Genomic DNA, 27733 nt, shown 5'->3' with positions numbered 1-27733 from the left:
GTATTGTCATCGGTCTACGAATACCGTTTGGTTTATTTGTCGGCCTTTTTTCTTTCCGTTTCTTTTTATCTTTCCGCTGGAAAAATGGAAACTAGTGCCGATAATCGGAGATGGGATGACTAAATATTTCTTTAAGGCATTGGCAATGTTCAAACCTCTGATAGAACGGCAGATATATATTTAAGAGAATATAGTCAAGGTTGACGCCGCATACTTTGGTTTTGTTTCAAAAAGAAACAGGTGAAAAATTATAAAGACCAAACTAGAATACCATGCCCAGTGTCTGCCATACAAGCCCGATAGAAAAGATTATCCAACAAGGGCATCGCATACAGAATGATTCCTTAATACCGTCAAAACGCACCAAGCTGGCCCATACGGAATTAACAGCACACTATGCCACTGAAGACTCGCATGTGGAAAAACACTTTTTGCATAATGGTAGTAATTTTGACGGCATTGACAATGTAAGGTATCAAAATCAACCCTCTCCATTAACCTTCATTACTCCAAACAACACTGTAGATTCCAGTGATTGGGTTCCGCAGTTCTCGTCTATGAAGATTGACGATTCACTAGAGTTTAGCTCAGAATATAAAAGGTTGTATTCCAATTACGAGTCACAGCAGCGCCTGAATTCAAGCAGACAACACTTACCTTTTAAGAATTGTATGATAAGGAAGACAAGTTGCACTTACCCACCTCAAAAGACGCTTCGACAGCAACGCCAAGGAAACCGGGACAACCCAACGGATGCGTTTCAATTCGACGCGGAGTTCCAAGTTTTGGAGAGAGAAATTCAAAAAGAGCGGTACGAGCCCATAACACGTCGGGACGAGAAATGGTTCGACCAAGATCAGTCGGAACTGCAAAGGATTGCCACAGATATAGTAAAATGCTGTACTCCACCGCCTTCGTCTGCATCCTCCTCTTCTACTCTTTCCTCCTCTGTCGAATCAAAACTATCTGAGTCGAAGTTTATTCAGTTAATGAGAAACATTAGTAGCGGTGACGTGACTTTAAAGAAAAATGCAGATGGAAATTCCGCAAGCGAGTTATTCTCATCCAACAACGGGGAACTGGTCGGAAACAGGCACATTTTCGTCAAGGACGAAATTCACAAAGACATACTTGATTGATATAGGCAGTTTCTACAATTGTACCTCTTGTAACTACTACATACGTTGATATATGTTTACAGATAGCTAAGAATATCAAAATCATGAATATGTGCCCTTATGTGTTCTCTGCGCTGAGGAGTATCGCAGCTTCACTCCTGCAGATGCATGCCCTACCTACTGTCATGCCCATCTCTCTCGTTTAAAACTTACTACACCTTTTTTGTGCATGGATTGTGCTGATGTAAGCTGCACGAAATGACACGCTTGTGAATTTTTTCTTCTCTTGGGAGAAACTGTGAAGAAAAAAAAAAAAGCTTCGCAAAACCCGAATTAGTCTCGAAGGAAGTAATTACCTTGTGAAAGGGTCTTTTGGGATACTAATTTATTATGAAGTTTGGTTTTGGTGTTGCTTGCTCTTTTTTTTTTCAATTTTGAAATGCGTACACGTGAATTTTAGCATAGGTTGTAACAAAAAAAAAAAATGATTTGGATGAGGCAGGCAACCCCTTAAGTAGCTATGGTACCTTTCAAGCTGACAAATAAGGTACCTACGGACACGGGACCTTCTCTGATTTCAGCGCAAAGTGTACCCAGACCAATAGTTTTTATGGATAATCGAAACAATACGCGAATAGTAACACCTACGCTACCTCCAAACCAGCATAGAGGCATATCAGGCGCGTCGACTGCTCTTCCCTGGTCTCCAGAGAGTAAGAATACAGGGAAGTATATTTGGAATAGGGTCAAACTAAAAAACTCTCCGTTTCCCCGTTATCGACACTCTTCCTCATTTATTGTTACGAATGATAACAGGATTTTTGTGACCGGTGGACTTCACGATCAATCGGTATATGGGGATGTCTGGCAAATAGCCGCTAACGCGGATGGTACGAGCTTTACTTCCAAGAGAATCGATATTGATCAAAATACACCTCCCCCAAGAGTGGGACATGCCTCTACTATATGCGGTAATGCCTATGTTGTGTTTGGTGGCGACACACACAAGCTGAATAAGAACGGACTGTTGGATGATGATCTTTATCTTTTCAATATTAATTCTTATAAGTGGACCATACCACAACCTATCGGCCGTAGGCCGTTGGGCAGGTACGGCCATAAAATTTCTATAATTGCTAGCAACCCTATGCAAACTAAACTATATCTTTTTGGCGGACAAGTAGATGAAACTTATTTTAACGATCTGGTCGTCTTTGATTTATCATCATTCCGTAGGCCGAATTCTCATTGGGAATTTTTAGAGCCTGTCGGCGACCTGCCTCCTCCTTTAACAAATCATACAATGGTGGCATATGACAACAAATTATGGGTATTCGGCGGGGAAACTCCCAAGACAATAAGCAATGATACATACCGCTACGATCCAGCACAAAGTGAGTGGTCTAAAGTTAAAACCACAGGAGAAAAGCCTCCGCCAATACAAGAGCATGCTAGTGTGGTGTATAAACATTTAATGTGTGTGTTAGGCGGTAAGGATACCCATAACGCATATTCCAACGATGTCTATTTTTTAAACTTATTATCGCTAAAATGGTATAAGCTTCCCCGTATGAAGGAGGGCATACCTCAAGAACGCTCTGGACATTCTTTAACCTTAATGAAGAATGAGAAGCTTCTTATCATGGGTGGCGACAAAACTGACTATGCCAGCCCAAATATTCACGATCTACAAACTTCAGAAACTGACCAAGGCGAAGGAACTTTACTGTATACCTTAGATTTATCATCTTTGAATGAGCTATGCCCAGGAATAATGTGTGAATCACTACATGCAGGAGAAAGTTTTTCTAATAGTCTTTCCGGGGGCTTTACACCCTCTAAGTCTACCGAAAGTGAAAATCAAGAGATAATAAACATTCTTACACCAAGATTGCCTGATAGCAAAGTTTTGAGTTATAATGATATTGATGAAGGGGCTGGAAGTTACTCCAGCGCTTTGGATGATAAGGCATTTGAACGAAAATCAGATAGGGAGGAAAAGAAACCCCAATCTTCCAAAGTTGATTCAAGCATCAATAAGGAAAGTCCGGGAACTGGTATCAAAGTATCTAAAAAAAATTTCCCTGTTCTACGAGGACTAACAGTGGATTCAGAAGAGTATGGCTCTTCTTCATATAAGGACACATCATGTCAAAAAGGAATTCCCAAAAATCTTTTTGATGATTTAAACCTGAACCTACAAACATTACGTCTCGAAGCTCAACAAAAGGAACTTGAAACTGCTAGACATATTTCACAATTAGAAAAGGAAGTCCAGAGACTCATGGTAATAAAAGAAGCTTCAAAAGATTCAAATTTTCAAACAGCACGGCTTAAAAATCTAGAAATTCAGAAAACCTTTTTAGAATCTAGAATTAATGATTTAAAAAATTTATTGATGGTCAAATTATCTCAGGCAAGTAAACTCTGTGACCAAATTACGATTCAAAATAATGGACTTAAAACATGCTCCGAACATGTCACTATTAAAAGGGATATCATCGATCTTGAGAATAAATGTGATGTTTTGAAGCGCCAGAACGAAATACTTGTAAATAATATGCAAAAAATAACCCCCGAACTTCATACCTATTTGAACGAATCGTCCTGCTATCTGGGTAAATTATTAAAAAGCTATCCTACCAGTGCACGGCCACCTTCAAGTGAGAAAGATAATCAAATATATGAGAAAGATTCGCTGAACAAAATAGAAAAAGTAATAAATGAAATGCACGAAACCGTGCGTGCTAAAGAGAAATTGCACCTTGAAACTCAGAAGCTTAATGATGAAAGAGATTCTTTGCGGGCTAATTTACTCGACAATAACAACAAGTTGGATGCGCTAAGAAAACTCTCTGATGGAAGCTCGAAGTCTATGGACCTAACAAAGAAGGCTATTCACCTATCACAATCCGAGCTCGAAAAATATCGTAAAAACAACGACGATTTACAGAAGGAGATTGATAGAATTAAAACTGAACAAGCTGAACAGGATGACAAGCAGGAACAGCGTGGCGCCATCACTCATGGAAATTTTGATGCGTTCCACAGAATGAAAATCAACAATCTGAAAGCGGAACTGTATATGTCGAAAGAAAATAGAGATTCCCTCAAGGACGAACTGCTAGCTTTAAAAAAAAAACTATATACTCTCGAACAAAAAAAATAGTCATTGGAAGACGTTGTTACGCACTGGGAAGTCAATATGTACAAAGTATATAAAAATATATTTAAACACCTATAAGGACATTGTAAACATTAAGTATTAATAGAAGGAGAATATAATTGCCAACTAAGCCTTTTGAGGTTAATATTCAATGGTGCAAAATTAGTAGCCGCGGTTATTATTATTCGCCGGGTAAAGAGCCCGCTTTTCTAGGGGGATTTTAGGTGAGCATGCCTCTAGAAAGCCAGAAGGACCCTTAACGAAGCGAAACTGTTCAGAAGAATGAATAAAAAGACACATTGAAAAAAAGAATATTGTCGCACTGTACATAAGGGAGAAGCTGTAATCCCTGGCAAACTGCTAATATCTAATAAAAATAATAGAAGATGTCATCTGCAAAGACATTTACTAAGCATATCTCGTTTGATGATCTGGCACCTTCCTTAATTGATGACCAAGCTACCATTATTAAAAATGACAGTCACCATGTTGGCTTGAATAATCATTTTTTACATATACCTCCACAATTTAATCCTGTTTACAAAAATACTTTGACCGGTAGCCATGGCTCTAATGACCTTGCCACTGACGAAAGCTTGGACTCACCCGAAGACGAAGAAGCTTCTTCGCCACTACAACTAGGAACTCCAACGTCTACAACATCTGGAGTTCCTCACTTCTATACTCAGGTATTTTCTCCTGCAGCACATGATCCCTCCAAAAGCTATTTGAGATCGCCCAGCGTTGAAAGAAGTAGAAGTGAGTCTCCAATGTTCAGGTCAAGAAGAAGGACTTCAGTGAGGTTGCCTCCCCCTCCAAAAGTATCCGTGCTAAAAAAATCTCGAAAAGCTGCTGATGAACAGGGCCCTATTGATGATATTGATATTGGTGATTTGGATTTTGAGCTGGAAAGAAAAATGACCAAAATGACCGAAAGAAACACTCAAAAAAATTCTGGATCAAGGAAAGGCTATACGCAAGCTGCATTTGCCAATCTTAATGAAGTTGAAGATAGAATTGAGACCAAGTCAATGGTAGATTTATCCGAAAGCGAAAATATGGAGAGCTCAAAGAAAAGGTCCAAGTCGTTTGCCGGGATGACAGACGAAGAATTAGCCAAATTAGAGGAATTTTATATAAGTAAAGGAAGATCGAACAAGACTAAAATAGATCAATTTGATTTTGGTGAGCAAGTTCCAGTCTATTTGAACACAACAGAGTCAAAAACGGATTCAAGCAACGTGACGGACCCTTTAGCAGCAATTTATCCATCAAGGCCTACAATTGTTCACAATGCAATTTCAATGACAATTGATCATCCAGACTATGAAAATTATATTTCCAATACAAAAGAAAAGCTCAATTGCAAAGACAAAGATGACGATGTAGATTTAAGAGTTGTTTCGTGTTATATATCAGGTAGGAGATATACTTGGTCATCTGTGGACTGGTATGTTGAAAATTTGACAAGAAATGGTGATCATTTAGTCATAATTACTACAATTCCTGAGTTTGAAGCAAAGATTGATACTCTAGCATATAAGGAGAAAAGAAGGCACCGCTTAGAAAGGATGACTAGCAATACTAGTGAAAGCATGACTACCGCGTCACATAGCCTTATAGGCCCGGATCTCTCTAGTCCTTTATCAACGGGAATAAGAATAGAAGCTATTCATAATGAGGCTAAGCAAACTTGTAGCGATATTTTAAATTACTACGCGAGAAGATTGGCAACTAAAATAGTTAGGATTAGTATTGAGATGGTAAAAGAAAATTCAACAAGATCAGCCATAATATCTGCGACCTCTCTGTATAGGCCAAGTTTGCAAGTAATCAGCACCGTTAGTGCCAACATTCAAATCAAGTTTAGAAATGGAAAAGTGAAACTACCATTTTTTTTAATGAAACACTTTGCAATGCCAGCATTTGTTGTCCCATTCGAATTCATCAAGCCTGAGCTTTTAATAAAACCTAGAGTGGATAAAGATGAACAGGACAACAGCGATGATTTGAAAACGGAAGTGAGAAAAAAGGAACGATTGCAATGGCTAAGTGCATTAATCAGGAGAACTTTGGAAAACCCTTTCACAAAACATAAAGTGGTTGATTCGGATGATGAAGAAAGCGATAGTGATGAGTCAGTAACCTCTGTAAATGAGTACTTCCCAATCTCACCTGAAAAAAAGGAAGAAATGGAATTCTTCGATAAGATGGGATATGTTAGACCAAAACCGTCGAGACAAGTACTATTGGATGATAACACTCTTATGAAGTACGACAGTTCTGGCCGAAAGCTAACTCCTATAGAATCGAGAAATTCGAGGCGCAGCTCAAAGCGGAGTTCAAGAATACAATTCAACAATAACGGCATTTATAAAGTAAAGTCCATGGTTGATGACATTTACAACCACGAAACTGCCTCTACGCCTCATATCAAGACAGCACTAAAATGGGACAATGAGGATCCGAAAATGAAGTTCACTTCACATCCAATGAGAAAAACAAAATCCGCAGGGCTATCACCCAGAACATCCTCCACTTCATCTTCTTCAGGACAGAGAAAAGCGCATCACCACCACCATCACCACAACCACGTTTCAAGGACGAAAACTACCGAAAGCACCAAATCAGGCAACAGCAAAAAGGACAGTTCCTCATCCTCAACAAACGACCATCAATTTAAAAGGTCTGAAAAGAAGAAAAAAAGTAAATTTGGCTCGATCTTCAAAAAAGTTTTCGGATGAACCGGATTAATACAAGTAAAATCAGCAAAGATATAGAAGACAAAATAAGCGTGAAAACAATCATAAACCACTCACAACGGGGGTTTTCAGCTGTTACTCCTCCATACATACATTTTGATAAAGATATAATGTTATATTTCTTTTCGTAATTTTGTTTTACTTCGGTTTGCTCTATAGATTTCATCAGCCGCACCGAAAAGGGAGATCAATAAGGTACCCTTTAAAAGGGATAAGAAGCCTACATCACCCCAATAAATGGAGTAATGGCCAGCATTGGATGAAGAGAAGAATTACGGGATACTGGGATAACACTGTTAAAAATGCTTCGCGACGTGAGGGTCTTCTTCATATAAATTGAACTGCCAAATCTCTTTCACATTATCCAGGATAGTTTGGAATGTGTGTTACTGAAGGATCAGAATCAATAAATACAATCAATACAAATATTTAGCGCATAAAATTCAAACAAAGTTTACTGAAATGAAGTTAGATTCAGGAATATACTCAGAGGCACAAAGAGTTGTGAGAACTCCAAAGTTTAGATATATTATGTTAGGGCTGGTGGGCGCTGCTGTGGTACCGACCGCATACATGAGGAGAGGCTATACGGTTCCTGCACATAGCTTAGACAACATCAACGGCGTAGACACAACTAAGGCGTCTGTTATGGGTACAGAACAGAGAGCAGCTATGACGAAGGGTAAGAGTTTACAAGAGATGATGGATGATGATGAAGTAACGTATTTGATGTTCTCTTCAATCATGTAAGGGAATTTGTACTTGGTTCCCTGCATTTATGTTCTTTGCATTTTGTTTTCGCATTTAATCATAGTACGACAAACGGGGAAGGGGATTGTGATTTTACATAAGGCCCCTCCCATCATTGAGAAGGTTATTAATCAATACATATATAAGCATTTTCTTTTATACATTAATTGAACTGATATTTATTTTATGACGCAATAAAGCCTCTAATGCACTGCTATTATTGTTACTGTTAGTAAATATTCAACTAGCATAAATGATTGATGAGGGGATTCATTGCAAATCATTGGTGAGTTCCCTTTACATACTAAAGCGCGGGTAACCGTTACTTCTTTTATTTTTAATCTAATGGAAAGGCGAATAAGCTACTGCCCTATAATACTAAACTTGAAAAGAAGTTGCGTTTGCAACCGACTATAGCGCTCAAGGATATACAAAAATAACTACTGTATTTGATATAGCACGGAAACAATGACAAAAGATTTTTACCGTCAGCTAGATCCCGTTGAGGAGAAGATTGTTCCACCAGAAAACGCTATAGTAATTTCTTCGGAGGCCAAAGAGGCTACTGTTAATGAGAAGGAAGCCAAGCAAGGTGTTCTTTCGCAAAGGGTTATGAAATATATTGGAGAAAATGAGCTGGTAGACGGTATTTCAGTACGTGATCCTGACTACTTGAAGAGGTTTTTCAACGAAAGAAGAAAACAATTTTCCGCTAAATGGGACAAGGTGACAAATAAAATAGATGATATCGCAGGCAGATATTATGCCCGTGAAGAGAGCTTTACATCAACAATTGCTAGTTTACATACCGATCCAAACGAGCGCCTAATACCGGGGTTGTTGTCCATTTTGGTTGCTTCCATGACAGGTTCCGTTTTGGCAAGAAGAAGAACATGGCTTCTTCGTGCAACCATGCCCATTATACTGGGGTCTTGTTGTTTTGCGTATGCAATGCCAACAACCTTCAGGAACACCATGGGTCTCATCCATAATCTAGAAATGAACACCTTTCCACACTTTACCGAAAGACAAGATCGTGTTTGGAAAGAAACAAAGAGATTAAGTACCGCGTCTGTGCAATACTACTATGATGCCAAAAAATGGTTGAACAAAGATGTAGAAAAAACAGGGAATGCAATCAAAAATTGGACTGGCGTTAACGTGAAGTGAACTCTGTTTAGCACCTGGCGCTTATTCATCTTATAAATACATACACAATCTTTACTTACTATCTAAATATTCCACATAGGATTTCACAAGGATTTCACGAGGATTTCTAACACAGTATAACAACAAAAGATTAGCAATGGTCTCATGTTTTAAAAATTTTTCTTATTTCGTAATATAACTTCTCAAACTGTGAAATCGAACAAGTGAAATTATCAAATGAATCAGTAATAAAATTGAAGTTTCCGAGGCTTAACGCCTAAACTTGCACGGTTGACATCTTTGGACCAAATGGTTCATAGTGAATCATATCATCACGATGCTCTAGTTCTTTTAGATGACCAATCATAGCTTGCATAAAAGCTAAAGAGCCGCAAGTGTAGACATCGGCATGCGCAGGTGACTTTTCCTTCAAGAATGCAGCATTAATCAGTGGTTCAGTATCAGTATGAACAATTATTTTGTCGACATTCGCACATTCAGCTAATAGTTCATCTACATGTTTTTTGAATGCTTGAGTCTTTTCATCATAGGAAGATTGAATCCAGTAAATTGGCCTATTTGGGTTGCATTTGACTTGTTCTTCTAACATAGCTAAAAGTGGTGTAACACCAACACCAGACGATAGTAACACCAATGGAACTTCGTTTTGGTGTATCAACTCTTTATTTATTGCGAAATCACCAGCCGGAGCACTAAGCTTAATTTCATCACCAACTTTAGCGTCCTTGTGTAAATATTCAGAGACTAATCCTGCAGGAAAATTTTCTCTGGCAGCTTCCATCTTTACTGCAAATCGTAAACCATTTTTAGTTGAAGCAGAACAAAGAGAGTAGTGTCTTAAAGCGTCGTATTGGTTTTCCTGTCTAATTGGGTGAGTGTTTACCGTAATATACTGACCTGGAGTGATTGGCAAGCTTTCCAATTCAATACCAGAACCGAACTTTGGCTTAACAGTAAATTCAACAATATCTGAAGCAACGTACTCTTTGGCAGTAATGTCAAATGGTTTCCAACCTGGCCATAAAGCTTCTTCGTACATTTTTTTTTCAACAGTGATGAAGATGTCAGCAATTGCTTGGTAAGCCTCGCCCCATGCATTAATTATCTCTGGAGTCGCAGCATCGCCTAAAACTTCCTTGATTGCTTTTAACAAGTACTCACCAACGATTGGATAATGCTCAGGTTTAATTTGCAAGGCACGATGCTTGTGGCCAATTTGCTTGACATGGTCCATAAGCACAGACAAATCGTCAATGTTCTTAGCCGCTGCCAAAACAGTAGTGGCCAAGGCATTTGGTTGTGCGCCAACCTTTTGATTAGTTCTGTTAAAAATATTAAGTAATTCGGTGTGTTCAGTAAGCATATTTTTGTAGAATGTACGCGTGATGACAGTGCCCTGCTGTTCCAAAACAGGAACGGTTGCTTTGATTATGGAACGGGTTTTTTCGGCTAGCATAATGAATAAAGTCTTTGTGTGGTTTGTTGAAAATGGTAAAAAATGAACAAGAATATACTGTATAAGAAAAATCAAGTCTCCACCTCAACCCACAATATTGTTATATATATATATATATATATATTTCCGTGTGTGTACAACATATTTCATCAGTAGTCTTGTACTTGACCACACACGGAACTGAAATGAAACTTTAACGGCAACAATTCAATAATAGTTGCTCTTAGATCTCCGTACAAGGAATGGTTAATTTCCGTATTTTCAGGTGGCATCAATACCATAATGTGTGAGTGCCAGCAAAAGATAGTTTTACAGGCGGTTCCTGCATTGCTTTCTGAGAGGGATGATCTGAAAACTATCCGTCGAAGACGCATAAGCGCGTCCGCTATTTTAGTAACGATTAGTAATCGAGCATTTAAAATTGACATTATTGGATAAAAAGAATACGTTATATCGGCCGGAGGATCCAACTTTAGTAGAAATAGAAAGATTTGCCGCGCAGACTATCATTTTCAGTTTAAATCCTCCACAGTATCAGAGTAGGCATCAAGGATGCCTTCCTTTGCTGGTACTCTGGGAAAATGTACCAGTTGGCAACGCAGGCGAACCAATAAACGAAGATTTCGGTCATTTGTTTTGCCGTCTGACCTTCTCAATTAGATTATGTCTTGGCAATTATACGAAGCTTGTGATTTTAAAAATGAGCCATGAGCTTGTTCGGAGAAGAGTCGCCTAAGGTACAGTGTGCACAGTTTTGCTTTTCAACGATGAATGCTTGAGCGTGGCGAAGAAAACCTTGCGGGCTTTTCGAAAATGTAAGGAATAAAAATGAAGTTTCCTGATTTATAAGCAAGCAATCACTGAACGAGAATATCTTGTAGTTAAGTGACTATCAAACGAGCATGAGGGTTACAAAGAACTTCCGTTTCAAAAATGAATATAATCGTACGTTTACCTTGTGGCAGCACTAGCTAACGCTACGTGAATGAACGTACCGTGCCCTATTATTCTTGCTTGTGCTATCTCAAGAATTGCATTTTGTAATAACAACTGCATGGGAAAAATTATATAGATTTTCTACTATTATGTCCGCCTAAGTCAGTTAACCATCTTTATCACAAAATATACAATTAACCAACTACTTAATCAATTCGGTTATATTGCTTAGTATATACGTCTTTGGCACGCGATTGAAACGCGCTAATTGCATCAGCCTATCTTTCTATGCAAGAATGCAAGAAAAATTGATGTGATGTGCCTTATCACAATTCATTACCTCCTATTTCCTCTGCAGCAACAAGTTTCCTTGATTATAAAGGTCTTTAGCGTGAGAGGTACAGGTGTTATGGCACGTGCGAATAAGGGCAGAAATTAATCAAATTTATCAACTATTTGGCGATGGCTCGAGACAGGTATAGAACCACTACTAGGTGATATTGAGGCTTTTGTACAATTTATAGCAAGTTTTTGAGAGTCCCTTCAAGTTTGTTACATAATCTTCTTTGTGCAACGTACAAGAGCAAAGTAGAAAAATTTGGTTTTTATTTTTTTAAGCAACATCAGCTGCACTAGTTGAGCTTTTGACAAGACATACTGCTCAAAAAATCTTCATAACATTATTTTTCGGTTCCACAGTGATTGAGCTTTTTGAGAGAATAACCCTTTGGAGGCAACATAGATAGATAAACGTGCAATGAAATTCGGCAAGTATTTGGAAGCCAGGCAGTTGGAACTGGCGGAGTACAACAGCCATTTTATTGATTATAAGGCTCTAAAGAAACTTATCAAACAATTGGCCATTCCCACGCTAAAGGCTAGTTCAGATTTAGATTTGCATTTAACATTAGATGACATCGACGAAAAAATTATACATCAGAGACTGCAAGAAAATAAAGCTGCCTTTTTTTTTAAACTAGAGAGGGAGCTGGAAAAAGTAAATGGTTATTATTTGGCGAGAGAGTCCGATTTAAGAATAAAATTCAATATATTACACTCAAAATATAAAGATTATAAGATAAATGGTAAGCTAAACTCAAACCAAGCTACCTCATTTAAAAACTTATATGCGGCTTTCAAAAAGTTTCAAAAGGATCTTAGAAATTTGGAGCAGTATGTTGAGTTAAATAAAACGGGATTTTCAAAAGCTCTGAAGAAATGGGACAAGAGATCTCAATCTCACGATAAAGATTTTTACCTTGCTACTGTTGTTTCCATTCAACCAATTTTTACCAGAGATGGGCCACTAAAATTAAACGATGAAACTTTACATATTCTCTTAGAGCTGAATGATATTGACAACAACAATAGAAGGGCAGACATACAATCCAGTACGTTTACTAATGACGATGATGACGACAATAATACCAGCAACAATAATAAACACAATAATAATAATAACAATAATAATAACAACAACAACAACAACAATAATAATAACATATTACACAATAATTATGAATTAACAACATCAAAGATTTCGGAAAACCAACTTGAACATCTTTTTCAAGCATCTTCCTCCTCCTTGGACATGGAGATGGAAATCGAAAACTGGTATAAGGAAATTTTGAATATAGCCACGGTGAAAGATGTTCAAAGAAAGCATGCACTACTAAGAAACTTCAGAGAAACCAAGATATTCACATATCTGCTACAAAATTCCTCAGAATCTTTTCATAAAAATGTCTTTTCTTTGTTGAAGGAGTGCTTAACGACGCTGTTTTTATTACTGGTGGCTAGTCCTTTGGACGATAACTCTCTGCATATTTTCTATAAAAGCAATCAGGATCATATTGATCTGTCATATTGTGACGAAGATGATCAAGTATTTTCACGAAAAAACGTATTTCACGAGGCTGCAAGTTGTCCAGAAAAATCACGCTTATTTATTCTAGATGAGGCTTTAACAACATCAAAGTTATCTAAAGAAACAGTACAAAAACTACTGAATGCCCAAGATATACATTCGCGGGTGCCGCTACATTATGCTGCAGAGCTAGGAAAACTGGAATTTGTTCACTCGTTGCTAATCACCAATCTTTTAGAGGACGTTGATCCCATTGATAGTGATTCTAAGACACCCTTGGTTTTGGCTATCACTAACAACCACATAGATGTTGTTAGGGATCTGCTGACTATTGGTGGTGCGAACGCATCACCCATTGAAAAGCCAATTCTGGATTATAGTAAGAATGTAATCAGCTCTACTAAAGTCCAGTTCGATCCTTTAAATGTTGCTTGTAAATTTAATAATCATGACGCCGCCAAGTTACTTTTAGAAATTCGGAGTAAGCAAAATGCTGATAATGCCAAGAACAAAAGTTCACAACACTTGTGTCAACCGCTTTTCAAAAAGAACTCAACAGGTTTATGCACTCTTCATATAGTGGCAAAAATTGGCGGCGATCCACAATTAATTCAACTATTGATACGTTATGGGGCGGATCCCAACGAAATTGATGGGTTTAATAAATGGACGCCCATTTTTTACGCTGTTCGTTCAGGTCATTCTGAAGTTATTACTGAACTATTGAAACATAATGCACGTCTGGATATTGAAGATGACAACGGCCATTCGCCACTTTTTTACGCCTTATGGGAGAGCCACGTTGATGTTTTGAATGCACTTTTACAAAGACCATTAAATTTGCCATCTGCACCCCTGAATGAAATAAATTCGCAGTCTAGTACGCAACGCCTTAATACAATAGATTTAACCCCAAATGATGACAAATTTGATTTAGACATTCAAGATAGCATTCCGGATTTTGCTTTACCACCGCCAATCATTCCACTAAGGAAATATGGTCATAATTTTTTGGAGAAAAAAATTTTCATCAAATTAAAGTTGAGGCCAGGTCTCGAGTCTATCAAGTTGACTCAGGATAACGGCATTATTATGTCATCATCACCAGGCAGAATTACTTTATCCTCAAACTTACCTGAAATAATACCGCGAAATGTTATTTTACCTGTTAGATCTGGCGAAATTAATAACTTTTGTAAGGATATCAGTGAAACAAATGATGAAGAAGATGATGATGAAATTAGTGAAGATCATGATGATGGAGAGATAATTTTCCAAGTAGATTCAATCGACGATTTTTCAATGGATTTCGAGATATTTCCTTCATTTGGCACAAGGATAATTGCCAAAACAACGGCAATGCCATTCCTTTTCAAGAAGGTGGCAATAAATAGTATTGCAACCATGAATTTACCCTTATTCGACACAAGACTAAATAATATTGGATCTCTCACTTTGGATTACCAAATTATTTTTCCTTATCCGGGAAATCCACTGAAAATCATAAATTATGAGCCGTATTGGAAATCTACAGGAAGTGATTTAATGACCTCTAGTAAAGACGGTAATTTTGTTACTTCTTCATCGTTGAATGGCAGTTTTATTAGTGTATTAGTTTGCGCTCTGAATGATGAAACCATAGTGGCTGCGCCAAAACCATACGTTGAATTCAAAGGCACGAAGATTCTGTTAAATGATTTAACGAAAGAACAATTGGAAAAGGTAGTGGATTATGACTTCGGTAAAATTGATGGAAGCTTCGATGAAGTAACATTGAAACAATACTTATCTTCGAGAGTGGTGCCTCTCAGAAGCCTACTAGAAGTTATTCCCGGGTCAGCCCAGCTGGTAATTCGTGTATATTTTCCTACAGATAAGGAAATTGACACAATTCCCATCAAAATATCGCCATTTATAAATATCAATCAATTCATTGATAAGCTTTTACTAATCATTTTCGAGCATGAACGTTTTTTGCGTCACAGCGGAAGTGGGAGTATGCGCCAAATAGTTTTCAGTTCATGCAATTGGGAAGCTTGCTCGATCCTTAACTGGAAACAACCCAATTTTCCGGTTTTGTTGCAAATGAAAAATCTACTCAGAGATTCAACCACAGGCAAATTTGTAGGTGATACTCCTAATTGTTTAAAGGAACTGGCCGTAAATCCTCAAAAAATGTCGTATTTAAACACGGAACTAATAAACATACATACAATGGTTCAATTTGCTATGAACAATAATTTGTTAGGTGTAACGCTTCCATATGAAGTACTGAAGATATGCCCGTCGTTGGCTAGGATCATCAAACAAAACGGACTACTGTTGATTGCATCGGTCGGGGAAAATGACCAAATACCAGCTGATGGAGGTTACAGCGGGATCTACTACGCTTGTGAGTTGCTTTTTGAGAATAATATTGATATGTAAAGTTCTGTAATATGTAGTTTTGAAATCTTATACATTATTTAGGAAAAACTTTTTAACCTGTTCATTAAGGGCAACATCTTCTGCCTTAGCGCCTTTATTATCTACAAGATCATATTCTGCACCATACTTTTCCACCAACAATACAGCTGCGTCACCGTGCCCTTCAGCCAAAGCATGAAATAGTGGGGTCCAACCCTGCTTATCCTGCCAATTTACAGCGCTTTTGCCCAAACCGCATAATAGTTCAATTAATTTCAAAGAACCCACCGACGCAGCTCTATGCAATGGAATTTGATTAAATTTATCTTTAATTCTTACGGACGCACCATTTTCAATTAAAAATTGGGATACTTCAAACCATTTCTTACCAACTGCCAAGTGCAAGCATGTAACTCCTTGATTGGTTATCTTATTTAGATCAGGCTTTAGAGGTCTGTCGTAAAGAGACTTTACCACCTCCAAATTCCCCACTGAACAAGCAATATGGAAAGGTGTCCATCCAGAATCATCTGGATAATCATCTAAGTTAACATTTTCCATTTTAGAAAGCAAAAAACTGGTAATTTCATGTGCTTGGAAAGAAACTGACCAGTGTAAAGGGATTCTGCCATCCTGGTCCTTCTGTAGCAACAAGGAAGGTTTGGAGTGTAGCAGCTCTTGTACCTTGAAAAACTCATTTTCCATGCAGGCTTGATGCAAAGGATAATTAGACATGGTTATACAGTTTTAAGGGCATGCATTTATGTAGCATTTATTATCACAGCTTCAGCTGATCGTTCTTTAAAGAACCCTTTTATGAAGGGCCCTTCGATCATACTTGACAGCCGGGTAAGAGAGATATTCTTTGTATAGAAATGAAATCAGATTACATAAAGCAGTGTGCAATTTGAGTGGCCCCATTTAAATACTTTCTACTTCCTCTATTGCTATGAGTAATACTGCGATGTGGCCGTATCCGTTTAGTCGATATTTTAATAGCTTGCATGTAATTGTGTTGCATAATCACTATCAACGACATAGAGTGGCAAACTTTTCTTGTATCGCTCATTTTGGCATCTAAGGGAAATAATAGCAAAAAAGGGCAATTCATAAACCATAAAGGACATCAGAAGAGTTTTACAGGGGAGGTTGTATTTTAGTAGCTCACGAAATAAAAGCAAGCGGCTGCTAGAAAAGAATATAATTTAGTGCTGATGAATAGATCACCTGGTGAGTTCCAAAGGTACGCAAAGGCGTTCCAAAAACAATTGTCCAAGGTACAGCAAACCGGAGGCAGAGGTCAAGTGCCTTCACCAAGGGGGGCATTTGCAGGCTTGGGAGGTTTGCTTTTACTCGGAGGTGGTGCACTGTTCATTAATAATGCACTGTTCAATGTAGATGGTGGTCATAGAGCCATTGTTTATTCCAGAATACATGGTGTTTCCTCTAGGATATTTAATGAAGGTACTCACTTCATTTTCCCTTGGCTTGACACACCAATTATTTATGATGTGAGAGCAAAACCTCGTAATGTTGCTTCTTTAACAGGTACCAAAGACTTACAAATGGTGAATATCACCTGTAGAGTACTTTCAAGACCGGATGTGGTGCAATTGCCCACCATATACAGAACCTTAGGTCAGGATTACGATGAAAGAGTGTTGCCTTCCATTGTTAATGAAGTTTTAAAGGCTGTAGTGGCCCAATTTAATGCGTCACAATTAATCACTCAAAGAGAAAAAGTTTCCAGGTTGATTCGCGAGAATTTGGTTCGTCGTGCAAGCAAATTCAATATCCTACTGGATGATGTTTCTATTACGTACATGACTTTTTCGCCAGAGTTTACGAACGCTGTAGAAGCAAAGCAAATTGCCCAACAAGATGCTCAAAGGGCTGCATTTGTAGTTGATAAAGCCAGACAAGAAAAACAAGGTATGGTAGTGAGGGCACAAGGTGAAGCCAAATCCGCCGAACTGATTGGTGAAGCCATCAAGAAATCAAGAGACTACGTGGAATTGAAAAGATTAGATACAGCCAGGGACATTGCAAAGATCTTGGCTAGCTCTCCAAATAGAGTCATCTTGGATAATGAAGCATTGTTGCTAAATACCGTAGTGGATGCAAGAATCGATGGAAGGGGCAAATAAATAGCGAAGGCTAGATATTATCTTTAAGAATTGAGTAACAATGTTAAGATGCCATATACTTGTGAATACAAAATAAAGGGAAAGAAAGCGATGCGTAAAACATAAATATTTGTATGTCTTCTAGAATAAGAATAAGGAGTATTACCCCGTATCATCTTGTATTGTTGGAGAACGTATATAGTATAATATGTAACACATACAGCAAAAAAATAGGCCAATTTATGATCATCATCCGTTAAATTAAATGTCTACATTCGGCTTGCGTGGTATATTCTGTTTGCCCCGCACAAACTCCAGTGTTTTGGGTTGCGATTTGGCTGAGAAAAGTTTTGACTTGTGATCATTCAGTTTTCTAGAGCATGGTGAAAGCAAATTGTCTGACGGCGACGCAAATTTTTGCCTAAGTTGCGTGTTCAAGTTTTTCCTTTGATCTTCCACTGCTTTTCTTTTCCGATACGTATTCTTGAATACTTGTCGATGAAGGCAATGCTTTGCAAATGTCTTCGTGTTATGCGCAACTTTAAGACTCATTTTCAAGTGTTGATTAAAAGAATCTAGATTTTCATCCCTCCTGGTGCAAGACACAGACGTATTTTGGATTTTTCTAATCAATTTTGTCACTATATCTTGGGATGCCGATCCGCCGTATGACATCGCAAATCTGTTACTTTTTTTTAGCGCAATGATGTAGTAGCCTCTGATTAACTTTTTTTAAAAAAAAATCACAGATAAGTAGAGGAAGAAGAATTTGCTGCTTATTGGGAACTTTCAATAGAAACCTTTTGTAGAGGATTTCGTTATTTGTTCAAGAGAATAAAAAGGTATACATTTGAAATCCTAGCATTAACTTCAGATACCTTCCACCTTACTAATCGCAGGCCTTTATGACAACGGAGGAGAGTTAGAACGAAGCAGAGAGGCTCCAATCTACATGGGAACATCGCAAAAGATGCGTACTCCGCACTGATCCATTTACCTGCAGGGCTTAACATGCATTGCACCACCGTTTGTACATCATAAGTTAATTACATTCCTTTTTAGGATAGTCTACTATTTATTTTTTCCCGTATCTGGAAAACCCCCTTAGATCCTTGTCACATAATCATAAAAATAAAGGCACCAAGCCCTAAAGCACGTGACATATGTCATTACCCTAGATTACATATAGGGCTTCCAAAGCCCTATTGGAGGTCGAAAAAAAGAAAAAAGAAAATAAAAAAGCGAAAAAAAGAAATGCATAATTCGCAGATTGTTTTTTTTTTCTTTTTCTAATGTCAGTTTTCCTACTTCGAGATCAAAAGAATGTTTTTGCACCGCAACTGAAAAGGTTGTGTTTTCTTTCCAGAGTAAATTACATTTTAATCAATTCTTTGCGCTGCTACGCAATCTTCAAACGCAAGTCCATTCTTAGAAATTTTAGCTTCTCTCAATATTGAAATATTTGCAAATACGCCATTCAAGAATCAAGCCTGTTGAAAATAAAGGTACAAAATTAAATCCGCTAATTATTTTTTTTCGTGTTCGACTAAAGTTATCGAAAAATTGAAAATATACAAGGACTAGCTATACTATCAATACGCAAAGAAAATACAAAATAAACGCACATTCGTTCTATAGGCGACAACTTGGCAGAATTTTTTAGTATAAAATGGATCTATTCAAAAGAAAAGTTAAAGAATGGGTATACTCCCTCAGCACTGACGACCATTATGCAGAGTATAACCCCGATGAAACGCCTACTTTTAACATGGGTAAACGTTTAAACAGCAACAATGGTCAGGTAAATCCCTCTCAAATGCATTTGAATAGTGTAGATGAGGAAATGAGCATGGGATTTCAAAATGGCGTGCCATCTAATGAAGACATAAATATTGATGAATTTACGTCCACGGAGTCAAACGATGGTGTCTCTGAAACCCTCTTAGCTTGGAGACACATCGATTTTTGGACCAGTGAACATAATCCAGATTTAAATGCAACTTTGAGTGATCCTTGCACCCAAAACGATATCACTCACGCAGAGGAAGACTTGGAAGTTAGCTTTCCCAACCCAGTAAAAGCGTCTTTCAAAATTCATGATGGCCAAGAAGATTTAGAATCGATGACCGGTACTTCTGGCTTGTTTTATGGCTTCCAACTAATGACACTAGATCAGGTTGTAGCTATGACTCAGGCCTGGAGAAACGTCGCAAAGAACCTAAACAAAAGATCTCAACAAGGTTTATCCCATGTTACATCTACTGGCTCTTCTTCATCTATGGAAAGACTAAATGGTAACAAGTTCAAACTGCCAAATATCCCAGATCAAAAATCTATTCCTCCAAATGCAGTGCAACCGGTATATGCACATCCTGCTTGGATTCCTTTAATAACGGACAATGCCGGTAACCATATCGGTGTTGACTTGGCGCCTGGTCCAAATGGTAAATATGCTCAAATTATAACATTTGGGAGGGACTTCGATACGAAATTTGTCATTGCTGAAAATTGGGGTGAATTTCTGTTATCGTTTGCCAACGATTTGGAAGCTGGTAATTGGTATTTAGTAGATGACAATGACGACTACTTTAGCGGTGATGGTGAATTGGTCTTCAGGGATAAGAAATCTAATGGTCCTATACAAGATTATTTCGAAGTTTTAAAAAGAAGAACGTGGATCAAGTATCAAGAAAACTTGAGATCACAACAGCAAAAATCTCAACCTGACACATCCTTGCAGGAGCAGAAATACGTGCCTGCCTCGCAAAAGAAAGTGGCAGCTGAACAGCCTTCTACCCTCAACGCAGAATCCATAAAGGGCGAAGATAGTGGTAGTGCAGATGTACAATCTGTTCAAGATCACGAATCTGTCAAAATTGTGAAAACAGAACCTAGCGAAGCGGAGACTACAACTGTAAATACAGAAAGCCTTGGACAAGCAGAGCATGAAATCAAAGCTGATAATGTAGACATTAAACAAGAAAGCGAGAGGAAAGAAGACGAAAAGCAACCAAAGGTTGAAGAAAAAGAACACGTTGAAAACGAACATGTCACAGAATCAGCAAAAAAAGACGATGATGTAAATAAGCAAACAGAAGAAATGAACAAAAAGGAAGAAAATGAAATAAGAAGTGATGATGCTAAAGTGGAAGAAGCGAGAGAAGAATTTGAAAATATAGCTTTATGAAATATCACAATTAACATTCTACAACCAAAAAGAAATTTGGACAATATTTATTTCTATTAAACTGTTCTAGGTAGGTTTCAACCTTAAGAAATTTATACAATATTATCATATATATATATATATATATATAGCACAATTCCCTTACGTTTACCAACCATGAACGTTCGTGGAAATCAATGCATTATGTCTATAAGAGTATTCCTAAAAGCAGGAGAAAGTTCGCTATCATTTGCCATTAAGTGGCTCAAACGGTTTGAGGCCACTACGAAGAAAAATCAATATATACAAAACGGTTGGCCACTAAAAGATGGAAATAAAAAAAGAAAATAAATACTACTAGTAAACATTTATAGAACGTCTTTTTGCAACTATAATCAATTCTGTTCACCATATTATTCTTTGCAAATAGGGCTCAGTGGTCCAAGGAAATGAGACCTTGGAAAAGATAACTAAAGTAACGACATTGAAGAGCATGAACCATAAAAATTCCATGAACAGTCTTTTCGTACTGCTTATGGTAATTGGGTTTTCGCCTTCTTTAGCAGGTTTTAAATCCTTTATCAAAGGTTCGCAGCTGCAGGTAATAAATATTCTCCAAAAGAAATAGGGCAATATATAGTAACGAGGTTCGAATAAGGGTGATGGAACGATAGTTACCATGGTGCACGTTATTAAGGCCGTCCACGATACATGTGTCAGTTGTATGGGTAAATGTACAGGTTCTTTGATGGGGAGTGGAGTGATGGGGTGAAAGGTGAGCTGGTTGGGTCTCATCACTTCAAGGTATGCGAAAGTGGAGAAATGATAGATTGGTGTCATAAAAAAGTACTTGATTAGTCTACTTTTGTTGCCTATCAATCTTCTGAAGAGGTAGAACGTGTAGTGTCTATTATCTGCTAACAAAAATGGGTGAACTTTTGTAAAGTATCTTATGATTAGCATAATACCAATAAATTCAAAAAAAGTTTGTACTGGCTTCCGTTTTATTCTTAATTTGTACAACTTCATAAAATTACGAGATATCCATATAGGTAAACTGAAAACGGTGATGAATGTGAAACAATAGAATATTTGTACTATATGCAGGCCTGCTGAGTGGCTGGACTTATCACCTAGTGTTATGGATCTGTTCCAAATCAGATAAATGAAGAACAAAACAAAATTTATCATATAGGGCAGAACAAGGTTGGAGAAATCGTCAATAGCATGAATGAATAATTTCAAATAGTTATTGAACGTATGCGTGTTGAACTGTTTTTGTAAAATGGCTGGGCGTTCAACAGCAAGAATCATTATAAATCCCGTCCAAATGATATTCGTTTGTCTGAAGAGACAGCTTACACCAGCAAAAAAAGCACTCAACCATATACTCTTCACGGGGCCAAACGGTAATGTTAACACGCAGCTGAGTGATTGCAATATCAGAATTGTAGACCACACATCGGTGTAAAATAAGTAATAATAAGTTGTCATCAATGGGAAGCTCATTAATGAAACGGGCCAAAAACCTAAGGCATTAAAAAGGAATATTGGCCTGAGTACTAAAATGGGGAAAACGATAATCCCTCCAAGTAAATTAACTAATCTTAGTATGGTTAGTGTGCTCCACGACTTGAATATGGGCTTTATACAATAATAATTAATTAAACCCAAAATATAGATTCCAGGGGGGGTTGTTATTTTAGGGTCCCATTGAGTCCATTTACCTTTTAAATAGGTCAAAGTTTGGCCAACGTGAAACTTTTCATCTATAAATTCATAAGGTACAATATTTGTAGTCATGTAACGGAAAGTTAAGACAAAATATATTAGAAGAAGAGGATATATTACTACATTACAGAAGATACCGGTAATGACTTCTTGTGTTAAGTTTCTCGCTATACCTGGTGCAATCAACTGAATCGCTGCTTCCTCTTCCAATACATCATTATTGGCTTCACCAGTATTTTTCTTTGCATCCATTATAAGTTCGATGTGACTGGGCTCGGTGTACCTGGGATATTGACCACTTAAACAGCTCTTTGTATTCTGGTTTTTCTCTGTCTCTATATTTTTTTGAGCATCATCTAACGTTGCTGGGTTTCATTTCGTTTTATTATCTTAATTTTCCAGGACCCTTCGCTGTTTCAGGCCGATCGGAATTAAAAACGTCACAAATCAGCCAACTAAATAGGTGCAGTGCGGAAGTGTTAAAATATAATTGTTTAATATGGCACGTCGCCTCATTCAAACTCATATGGTTTCCTTTTTTTTTCCCTATTATTTTTTTATGTATACGTATGTATAGTTTTATATATTCTTACTGTTAGTTTGCTATTTGAAGTATTTGGTTTGTGCGTGCAATGAATATCCTTTTTTTATATTACCTTATTCTTTTGTTATGTGTTGTTTCGATACCCTCCATATATTCTATAATATTAGATCCATAAATCCCACTCTCTTGAATTTCATTAATTATTTCCTCCTTATCGTTCCACAGTTCATAAAATCTTATCGTTTCATCGTTAGTGGCAACGCAAATTGCCATGGAACTTGGAGAGATTACTGCGCTCAGTACACGCAAAGGGTTGGGCGACCTAACTTCGAGTAGTTTTGATAATTTTGGATATGAGTATAGTGTTATTAATACAGGATTCTTGGTATCACCGAATCCAAAAGTAGCAACAATCTGTTTATGTCTCAACGACCATATCAAAGACGTCACCTGTCCCGAGGTGCAAATCTCATCCAACAATGTGCCTGTCGATGTATGCCAAAACTTAATACATCTGTCTTTGCTTCCACCACCCGTAGCCAACAAAGACTTCGACCAAGGACAAAAGGCAATGGCCTTCACAGCCGCTTTATGTGGAAGAACAAACTTTTTAATAGGTTTATCCAAGTCGGAAATATCCCATAAGCTACAAGAATTATCATTGCCGCCGACTGCAAGCAGGTTTGCATGTTCATTCAGAGAAATACCTGTAGAAAATATTTGTTAGTATTTTTCATAATGAAAAAATAAGCGCTATACCAGAAAAGGGTATGTGAAAGCATAAGCTCTTAATAACGTACCACAGACTTGCTGTGCCTGAGCTTGATAAGTGGAATGAAGTTTCAATCCTATTAAATTTTCATCTTCGAGTTTTTGTCTTTTACTCCAGTTTTTTATGGGGAAATGCAAACTCTTTATTTCAAAGAGGCTCACATTGCCATTTTCCTCTCCAACATAAAATTTGCAAATTTCACCTGGTTTGAACCATTCTAGGCAACATATTCCTTTGAAGGATTCAGTTTGGAAAACAAATACTGGTTCCTTTTCGTTTGTGTTGCTGGAATGAAAAAATTCTTTTTGATCATAAAGAAGAATACGGCCAAATTTTGTACCAACAATAAAATAAGTATTGTAAGGACAGAATGAGACGCATGTCACTAAATCCCTCTTTTCACTTAAGTATTGATGGTCCAATATAGATACCGCTCCTTCTTTCTCAGACCAGATGTATACGGAGCAACCCAGTCCCACCAAAACGTTGTTTGTGGTTCTTGACCAAGAAATTAAGTTCGAATAAAAATCATTTCTCAGGCAAGGTGCATCCAATACACGGTATGGAATATGTGACTTTACTCGTTTAGCAGGTCTTTGGATTTGTCTTTGTGGGGAAGCTGATCTTGCGTTAGAATTAGCGATATAATAACGGGCAACATCGGGCGAGAGTGTACTAAAGTCAAAGGTTGATCTTATTTCGGCGCAACTTCCTGGTCCAAAGCAATTTTTGATGGCTTTATTCTTTTCCAGAATTTCAGCACTTGTGGTCTCAAACGTAAAGACACGGTCGGGCAATTGAAAACCAAGAGAATGTGCAATATTCTTTCTATGGTCCTTTTGCTCTTTAGTTAATTTTGAATAATCGTTTCTTGAAGCTCTTGCACTTCCACTTCTGGTAACTTGACTCTCAGAAGAGCTAGAGATACTTGACATGGAAAACTCATTTGTTGTACTGATTGATTCGTAATGCCCGGTGTTTCGCAGTTCGTTAAAGAATTCAGGGGATGATAGCCGCTCAGGTGAAGGAGATTTCTCGCAAAGTTCTGAGTAACTTATGTCAAACCCATTTAACATTGGAATAGACTTATAAGCATTTCTCGAAACTGATTTTGGAATGAAACGGTCAACCTCTGTAGAATTTCCGCTCGAATTGATATTTTTGTTAGAGCTTTTGGAGTTATATCTGTGATATAAATGGGGAGTAGCCATATTTTTTTCTTTTTTTCTGATCCAAAGTTTTGTAAAACTTTAAAAGAGTTATATAAGCAAGTATTATTATCGTTGGAGGAAGAAAATTTGACCTTCCTTCAACTTTTGATTTTTTATTTTTTTGTTTCCAAGGATTAAAGTGTTCTTTGAGTACTAATCGTTCATCATTTTATTTTATTTTTGGCGCCTTAAAAATGGAACAAGGCAGACGCCGAAAAATACAAAAACAAAAGTCGAAATAAAAAGGGAAACTTCTATTGAAGGTGACATAGAGGCATTGACGCTCTTGCTATATGAACGTCGTTTATCATACCAGTATAAAAATCTAAATTAACTATTTAATAGCTGTACTCATACTGTCTCGGATTACCCTCTTACTGTTATCGTTAGTTGTGGTACACAATTCAGCAAGCTAAACAGCCAATTACTAAAAGTCATGTTTATTTTTTCTGCAGCTTTACACTTTGAGGCTCGCCACCTTCTAAATCGTGCTTAACTTATCTCAGGCTTGCTGTGACTTTCTTATTTGAAGCAAAAACAGCAAAAATGAGAGATAATGCATAAAATCCTAATGCCATGTAAAAGACGTCAGTGAGAGATTCAGAAATTATATTGCCCAATTTGGAATGAGAGCCATCGAAATTGGTCTGCCTATAGATTACCAGATTGTCTACCGTGGTACCATCTGGGAGCTGAATATTAGCCTTGGTTAATTTCTTGATAGCAGCAGCACTGAAAACAGTGTTAGAGATGACACCTCCCAGTGCTTGACCTAGATTTTTGCAAAATGTGTTAAAAGTGGTAATAGAGACAAAATCTGATCGAAAAGTTGGGCTCTTCTTGTCTAACTGAATTTGAGAAGCGAGCATGGAACTTTGTGCCAAACCACCGAAAGCAACGCCAGGTAATATCAAAAGGCCGATGTGAGCAGAGTTATTGGCATTATTGTTCAATAGGGTTAATATACCCGCACCAACAACACCAAAAATGCTTGAAATAACAATAATCGGTTTGATTTGGCGGGTTTTGTCGGTGATAGCACCGCAAAGTATTGCTGTAACGACTGTAGAAATAATGCAAGCAACCAGGTGTACAGCGGCTCTCCAGGCGGAATCATTGTAAATTAATTGGAAGTATTGCACAATATACGTAAACTGACTGATATATCCTGCACAAGTGAGAAACAAGGCTATATTAACCGTGAAAATACCTGGTTTCTTGATATTTGTCCATGACATTAATGGTTGGTAATGTGGTGTTGCTTTCACTATATTAAATTTGGGGAAGACAAGGAAATCATAGATACCTGCTAACACTACCAGGACTATACCGATGATGAAAAGAATAATGATGGATGCAGAGTTCCAAGCATACCGGTTACCGCCAAATGTGAAAGCCAATAGAATACATGTGAATCCAGCTGAACAAAACACAAACTCGATAATATCATACATGAAAATCAATTCCATGAACGGCTTTCTCCACCCATTAAGTTTGCTAAACCCTTTGATTTTCAATAAATGATATGCTACATTCCGAACAATTTCGATAAACTGTGATGGAAATTTGCGGATGTTATCCATTGTCTCTTGAAATGTACTTAAACCTGGGTTATAAAAGAACAGGAATAAGAAAAATGCTAGGCCACCGATCGGTAAATTAACATAGAAGCACCATCTCCATGTGACGCTGGAGGTGAAAACTCCTCCAAGGAAAGGCCCAACAACAGATGCAATAGCAAACGAACAACTCAAAACAGCAATTAGTATGCCTCTCTGCGACTCCTCTACCAGGGTTGAACCAATGACGAACGATAAACTTTGAATACCACAACCGCCGACTCCAGCAATAACTCTACCACCAATGAGCATACTCATTGAATTTGCTAAAGCAGAGATCAGCGACCCGATTTCAAAAATGACAATAGCAAATAGCATGGTCTCCTTGAATCCGATAGGTGTGGCAATTCTTCCCCATATCAACGCCAACAGAGCGTTTGGTAAGCTATACCCGGTAAATAACCACCCGATCTCAGAGTACGATCCAAACTGTTTAGCTACTTCTTCAATGATTGTAGAAACTATCATGATATCCAAGGCTGCCAGAAACAGCGACAAAGCCAATGCTATCAAAGATGCGTACAAGATAAACCCTTTAGGTAGTTCATTACTTTCGCTGGCGTTGTCCTCGAGCACCACGCTCACGTTTTGTTTTGATGTTGACTGCGTAGAATTTCGTCTCACAACATATTGTTTTTGCTGTTTCTCGTTCTGTTGTTGTGCTTTCTCACCGTAGTATGAGAGGTCGCTCATGCTGTAAGTCTTAGGTTCGCCTTTCATTGGGCTGCAATTTAGATACTAATGTAGACGTGGTGTTACTACAATTGTAGAAGAAAAGATACAAGATTTAAAGGACGTTGCAAGAGGGTACGGAAACTCTAGCATTATATATAATCAATTGATACAGTGCCGATTCTTTGATATAAGACATTTTTCTTTAAATTAATGTAGTGGTTCTGCTTGACACTTTTTATTGTATTTCCAGCCATAGCA

General features: G+C 37.7%; 15 protein-coding genes across 15 annotated transcripts; 9 read left to right on the top strand and 6 right to left on the bottom strand.

Annotated features, from left to right (window-relative positions):
* Positions 1 to 272: 272 nt before the first annotated feature.
* PEX21 (Pex21p) lies at positions 273 to 1139 on the top strand (the record flags this gene model as incomplete). Its single annotated transcript, NM_001181368.3, has 1 exon — positions 273 to 1139. One exon carries the CDS (start codon positions 273 to 275, stop codon positions 1137 to 1139), a length of 867 nt encoding a protein of 288 aa, NP_011755.3.
* A 499-nt stretch (positions 1140 to 1638) lies between these two features.
* Positions 1639 to 4287, top strand: KEL2 (Kel2p; the record flags this gene model as incomplete). Its single annotated transcript, NM_001181367.3, has 1 exon — positions 1639 to 4287. The coding sequence occupies one exon, from the start codon at positions 1639 to 1641 to the stop codon at positions 4285 to 4287; it is 2649 nt and encodes an 882-aa protein (NP_011754.3).
* Positions 4288 to 4670: 383 nt separating this feature from the next.
* YGR237C (uncharacterized protein) lies at positions 4671 to 7028 on the top strand (the record flags this gene model as incomplete). Its single annotated transcript, NM_001181366.1, has 1 exon — positions 4671 to 7028. One exon carries the CDS (start codon positions 4671 to 4673, stop codon positions 7026 to 7028), a length of 2358 nt encoding a protein of 785 aa, NP_011753.1.
* Positions 7029 to 7508: 480 nt separating this feature from the next.
* Positions 7509 to 7796, top strand: SPG1 (Spg1p; the record flags this gene model as incomplete). The annotated part of the gene is made up of 1 exon (NM_001181365.3): positions 7509 to 7796. One exon carries the CDS (start codon positions 7509 to 7511, stop codon positions 7794 to 7796), a length of 288 nt encoding a protein of 95 aa, NP_011752.4.
* Positions 7797 to 8264: 468 nt separating this feature from the next.
* MIC26 (Mic26p) lies at positions 8265 to 8966 on the top strand (the record flags this gene model as incomplete). Its single annotated transcript, NM_001181364.1, has 1 exon — positions 8265 to 8966. The coding sequence occupies one exon, from the start codon at positions 8265 to 8267 to the stop codon at positions 8964 to 8966; it is 702 nt and encodes a 233-aa protein (NP_011751.1).
* Positions 8967 to 9222: 256 nt separating this feature from the next.
* Positions 9223 to 10422, bottom strand: YHB1 (flavohemoglobin; the record flags this gene model as incomplete). The annotated part of the gene is made up of 1 exon (NM_001181363.1): positions 9223 to 10422. The coding sequence occupies one exon, from the start codon at positions 10420 to 10422 to the stop codon at positions 9223 to 9225; it is 1200 nt and encodes a 399-aa protein (NP_011750.1).
* A 1693-nt stretch (positions 10423 to 12115) lies between these two features.
* Positions 12116 to 15652, top strand: PHO81 (Pho81p; the record flags this gene model as incomplete). Its single annotated transcript, NM_001181362.3, has 1 exon — positions 12116 to 15652. The coding sequence occupies one exon, from the start codon at positions 12116 to 12118 to the stop codon at positions 15650 to 15652; it is 3537 nt and encodes a 1178-aa protein (NP_011749.3).
* Positions 15653 to 15679: 27 nt separating this feature from the next.
* On the bottom strand, positions 15680 to 16366 carry NAS6 (Nas6p; the record flags this gene model as incomplete). Its single annotated transcript, NM_001181361.3, has 1 exon — positions 15680 to 16366. One exon carries the CDS (start codon positions 16364 to 16366, stop codon positions 15680 to 15682), a length of 687 nt encoding a protein of 228 aa, NP_011748.3.
* Positions 16367 to 16845: 479 nt separating this feature from the next.
* PHB2 (prohibitin subunit PHB2) lies at positions 16846 to 17778 on the top strand (the record flags this gene model as incomplete). Its single annotated transcript, NM_001181360.1, has 1 exon — positions 16846 to 17778. One exon carries the CDS (start codon positions 16846 to 16848, stop codon positions 17776 to 17778), a length of 933 nt encoding a protein of 310 aa, NP_011747.2.
* A 240-nt stretch (positions 17779 to 18018) lies between these two features.
* On the bottom strand, positions 18019 to 18432 carry BNS1 (Bns1p; the record flags this gene model as incomplete). Its single annotated transcript, NM_001181359.3, has 1 exon — positions 18019 to 18432. One exon carries the CDS (start codon positions 18430 to 18432, stop codon positions 18019 to 18021), a length of 414 nt encoding a protein of 137 aa, NP_011746.3.
* A 994-nt stretch (positions 18433 to 19426) lies between these two features.
* On the top strand, positions 19427 to 20944 carry SMI1 (Smi1p; the record flags this gene model as incomplete). The annotated part of the gene is made up of 1 exon (NM_001181358.1): positions 19427 to 20944. The coding sequence occupies one exon, from the start codon at positions 19427 to 19429 to the stop codon at positions 20942 to 20944; it is 1518 nt and encodes a 505-aa protein (NP_011745.1).
* Positions 20945 to 21100: 156 nt separating this feature from the next.
* On the top strand, positions 21101 to 21274 carry OTO1 (Oto1p; the record flags this gene model as incomplete). Its single annotated transcript, NM_001395731.1, has 1 exon — positions 21101 to 21274. The coding sequence occupies one exon, from the start codon at positions 21101 to 21103 to the stop codon at positions 21272 to 21274; it is 174 nt and encodes a 57-aa protein (NP_001382660.1).
* Positions 21275 to 21328: 54 nt separating this feature from the next.
* Positions 21329 to 22906, bottom strand: DIE2 (dolichyl-P-Glc:Glc(2)Man(9)GlcNAc(2)-PP-dolichol alpha-1,2- glucosyltransferase; the record flags this gene model as incomplete). Its single annotated transcript, NM_001181356.2, has 1 exon — positions 21329 to 22906. The coding sequence occupies one exon, from the start codon at positions 22904 to 22906 to the stop codon at positions 21329 to 21331; it is 1578 nt and encodes a 525-aa protein (NP_011743.2).
* A 400-nt stretch (positions 22907 to 23306) lies between these two features.
* AMA1 (Ama1p) lies at positions 23307 to 25181 on the bottom strand (the record flags this gene model as incomplete). Its single annotated transcript, NM_001181354.3, has 2 exons — positions 23307 to 23905; positions 23999 to 25181. 2 exons carry the CDS (start codon positions 25179 to 25181, stop codon positions 23307 to 23309), a joined length of 1782 nt encoding a protein of 593 aa, NP_011741.5.
* Positions 25182 to 25678: 497 nt separating this feature from the next.
* AZR1 (azole transporter) lies at positions 25679 to 27520 on the bottom strand (the record flags this gene model as incomplete). The annotated part of the gene is made up of 1 exon (NM_001181353.3): positions 25679 to 27520. The coding sequence occupies one exon, from the start codon at positions 27518 to 27520 to the stop codon at positions 25679 to 25681; it is 1842 nt and encodes a 613-aa protein (NP_011740.3).
* Between the last annotated feature and the right edge of the window lie 213 nt (positions 27521 to 27733).

This window comes from Saccharomyces cerevisiae, chromosome VII (assembly GCF_000146045.2).
Source record: "Saccharomyces cerevisiae S288C chromosome VII, complete sequence".
Taxonomy (NCBI): domain Eukaryota; kingdom Fungi; phylum Ascomycota; class Saccharomycetes; order Saccharomycetales; family Saccharomycetaceae; genus Saccharomyces; species Saccharomyces cerevisiae.
This window is presented reverse-complemented; position numbering and strand designations above follow the sequence as displayed.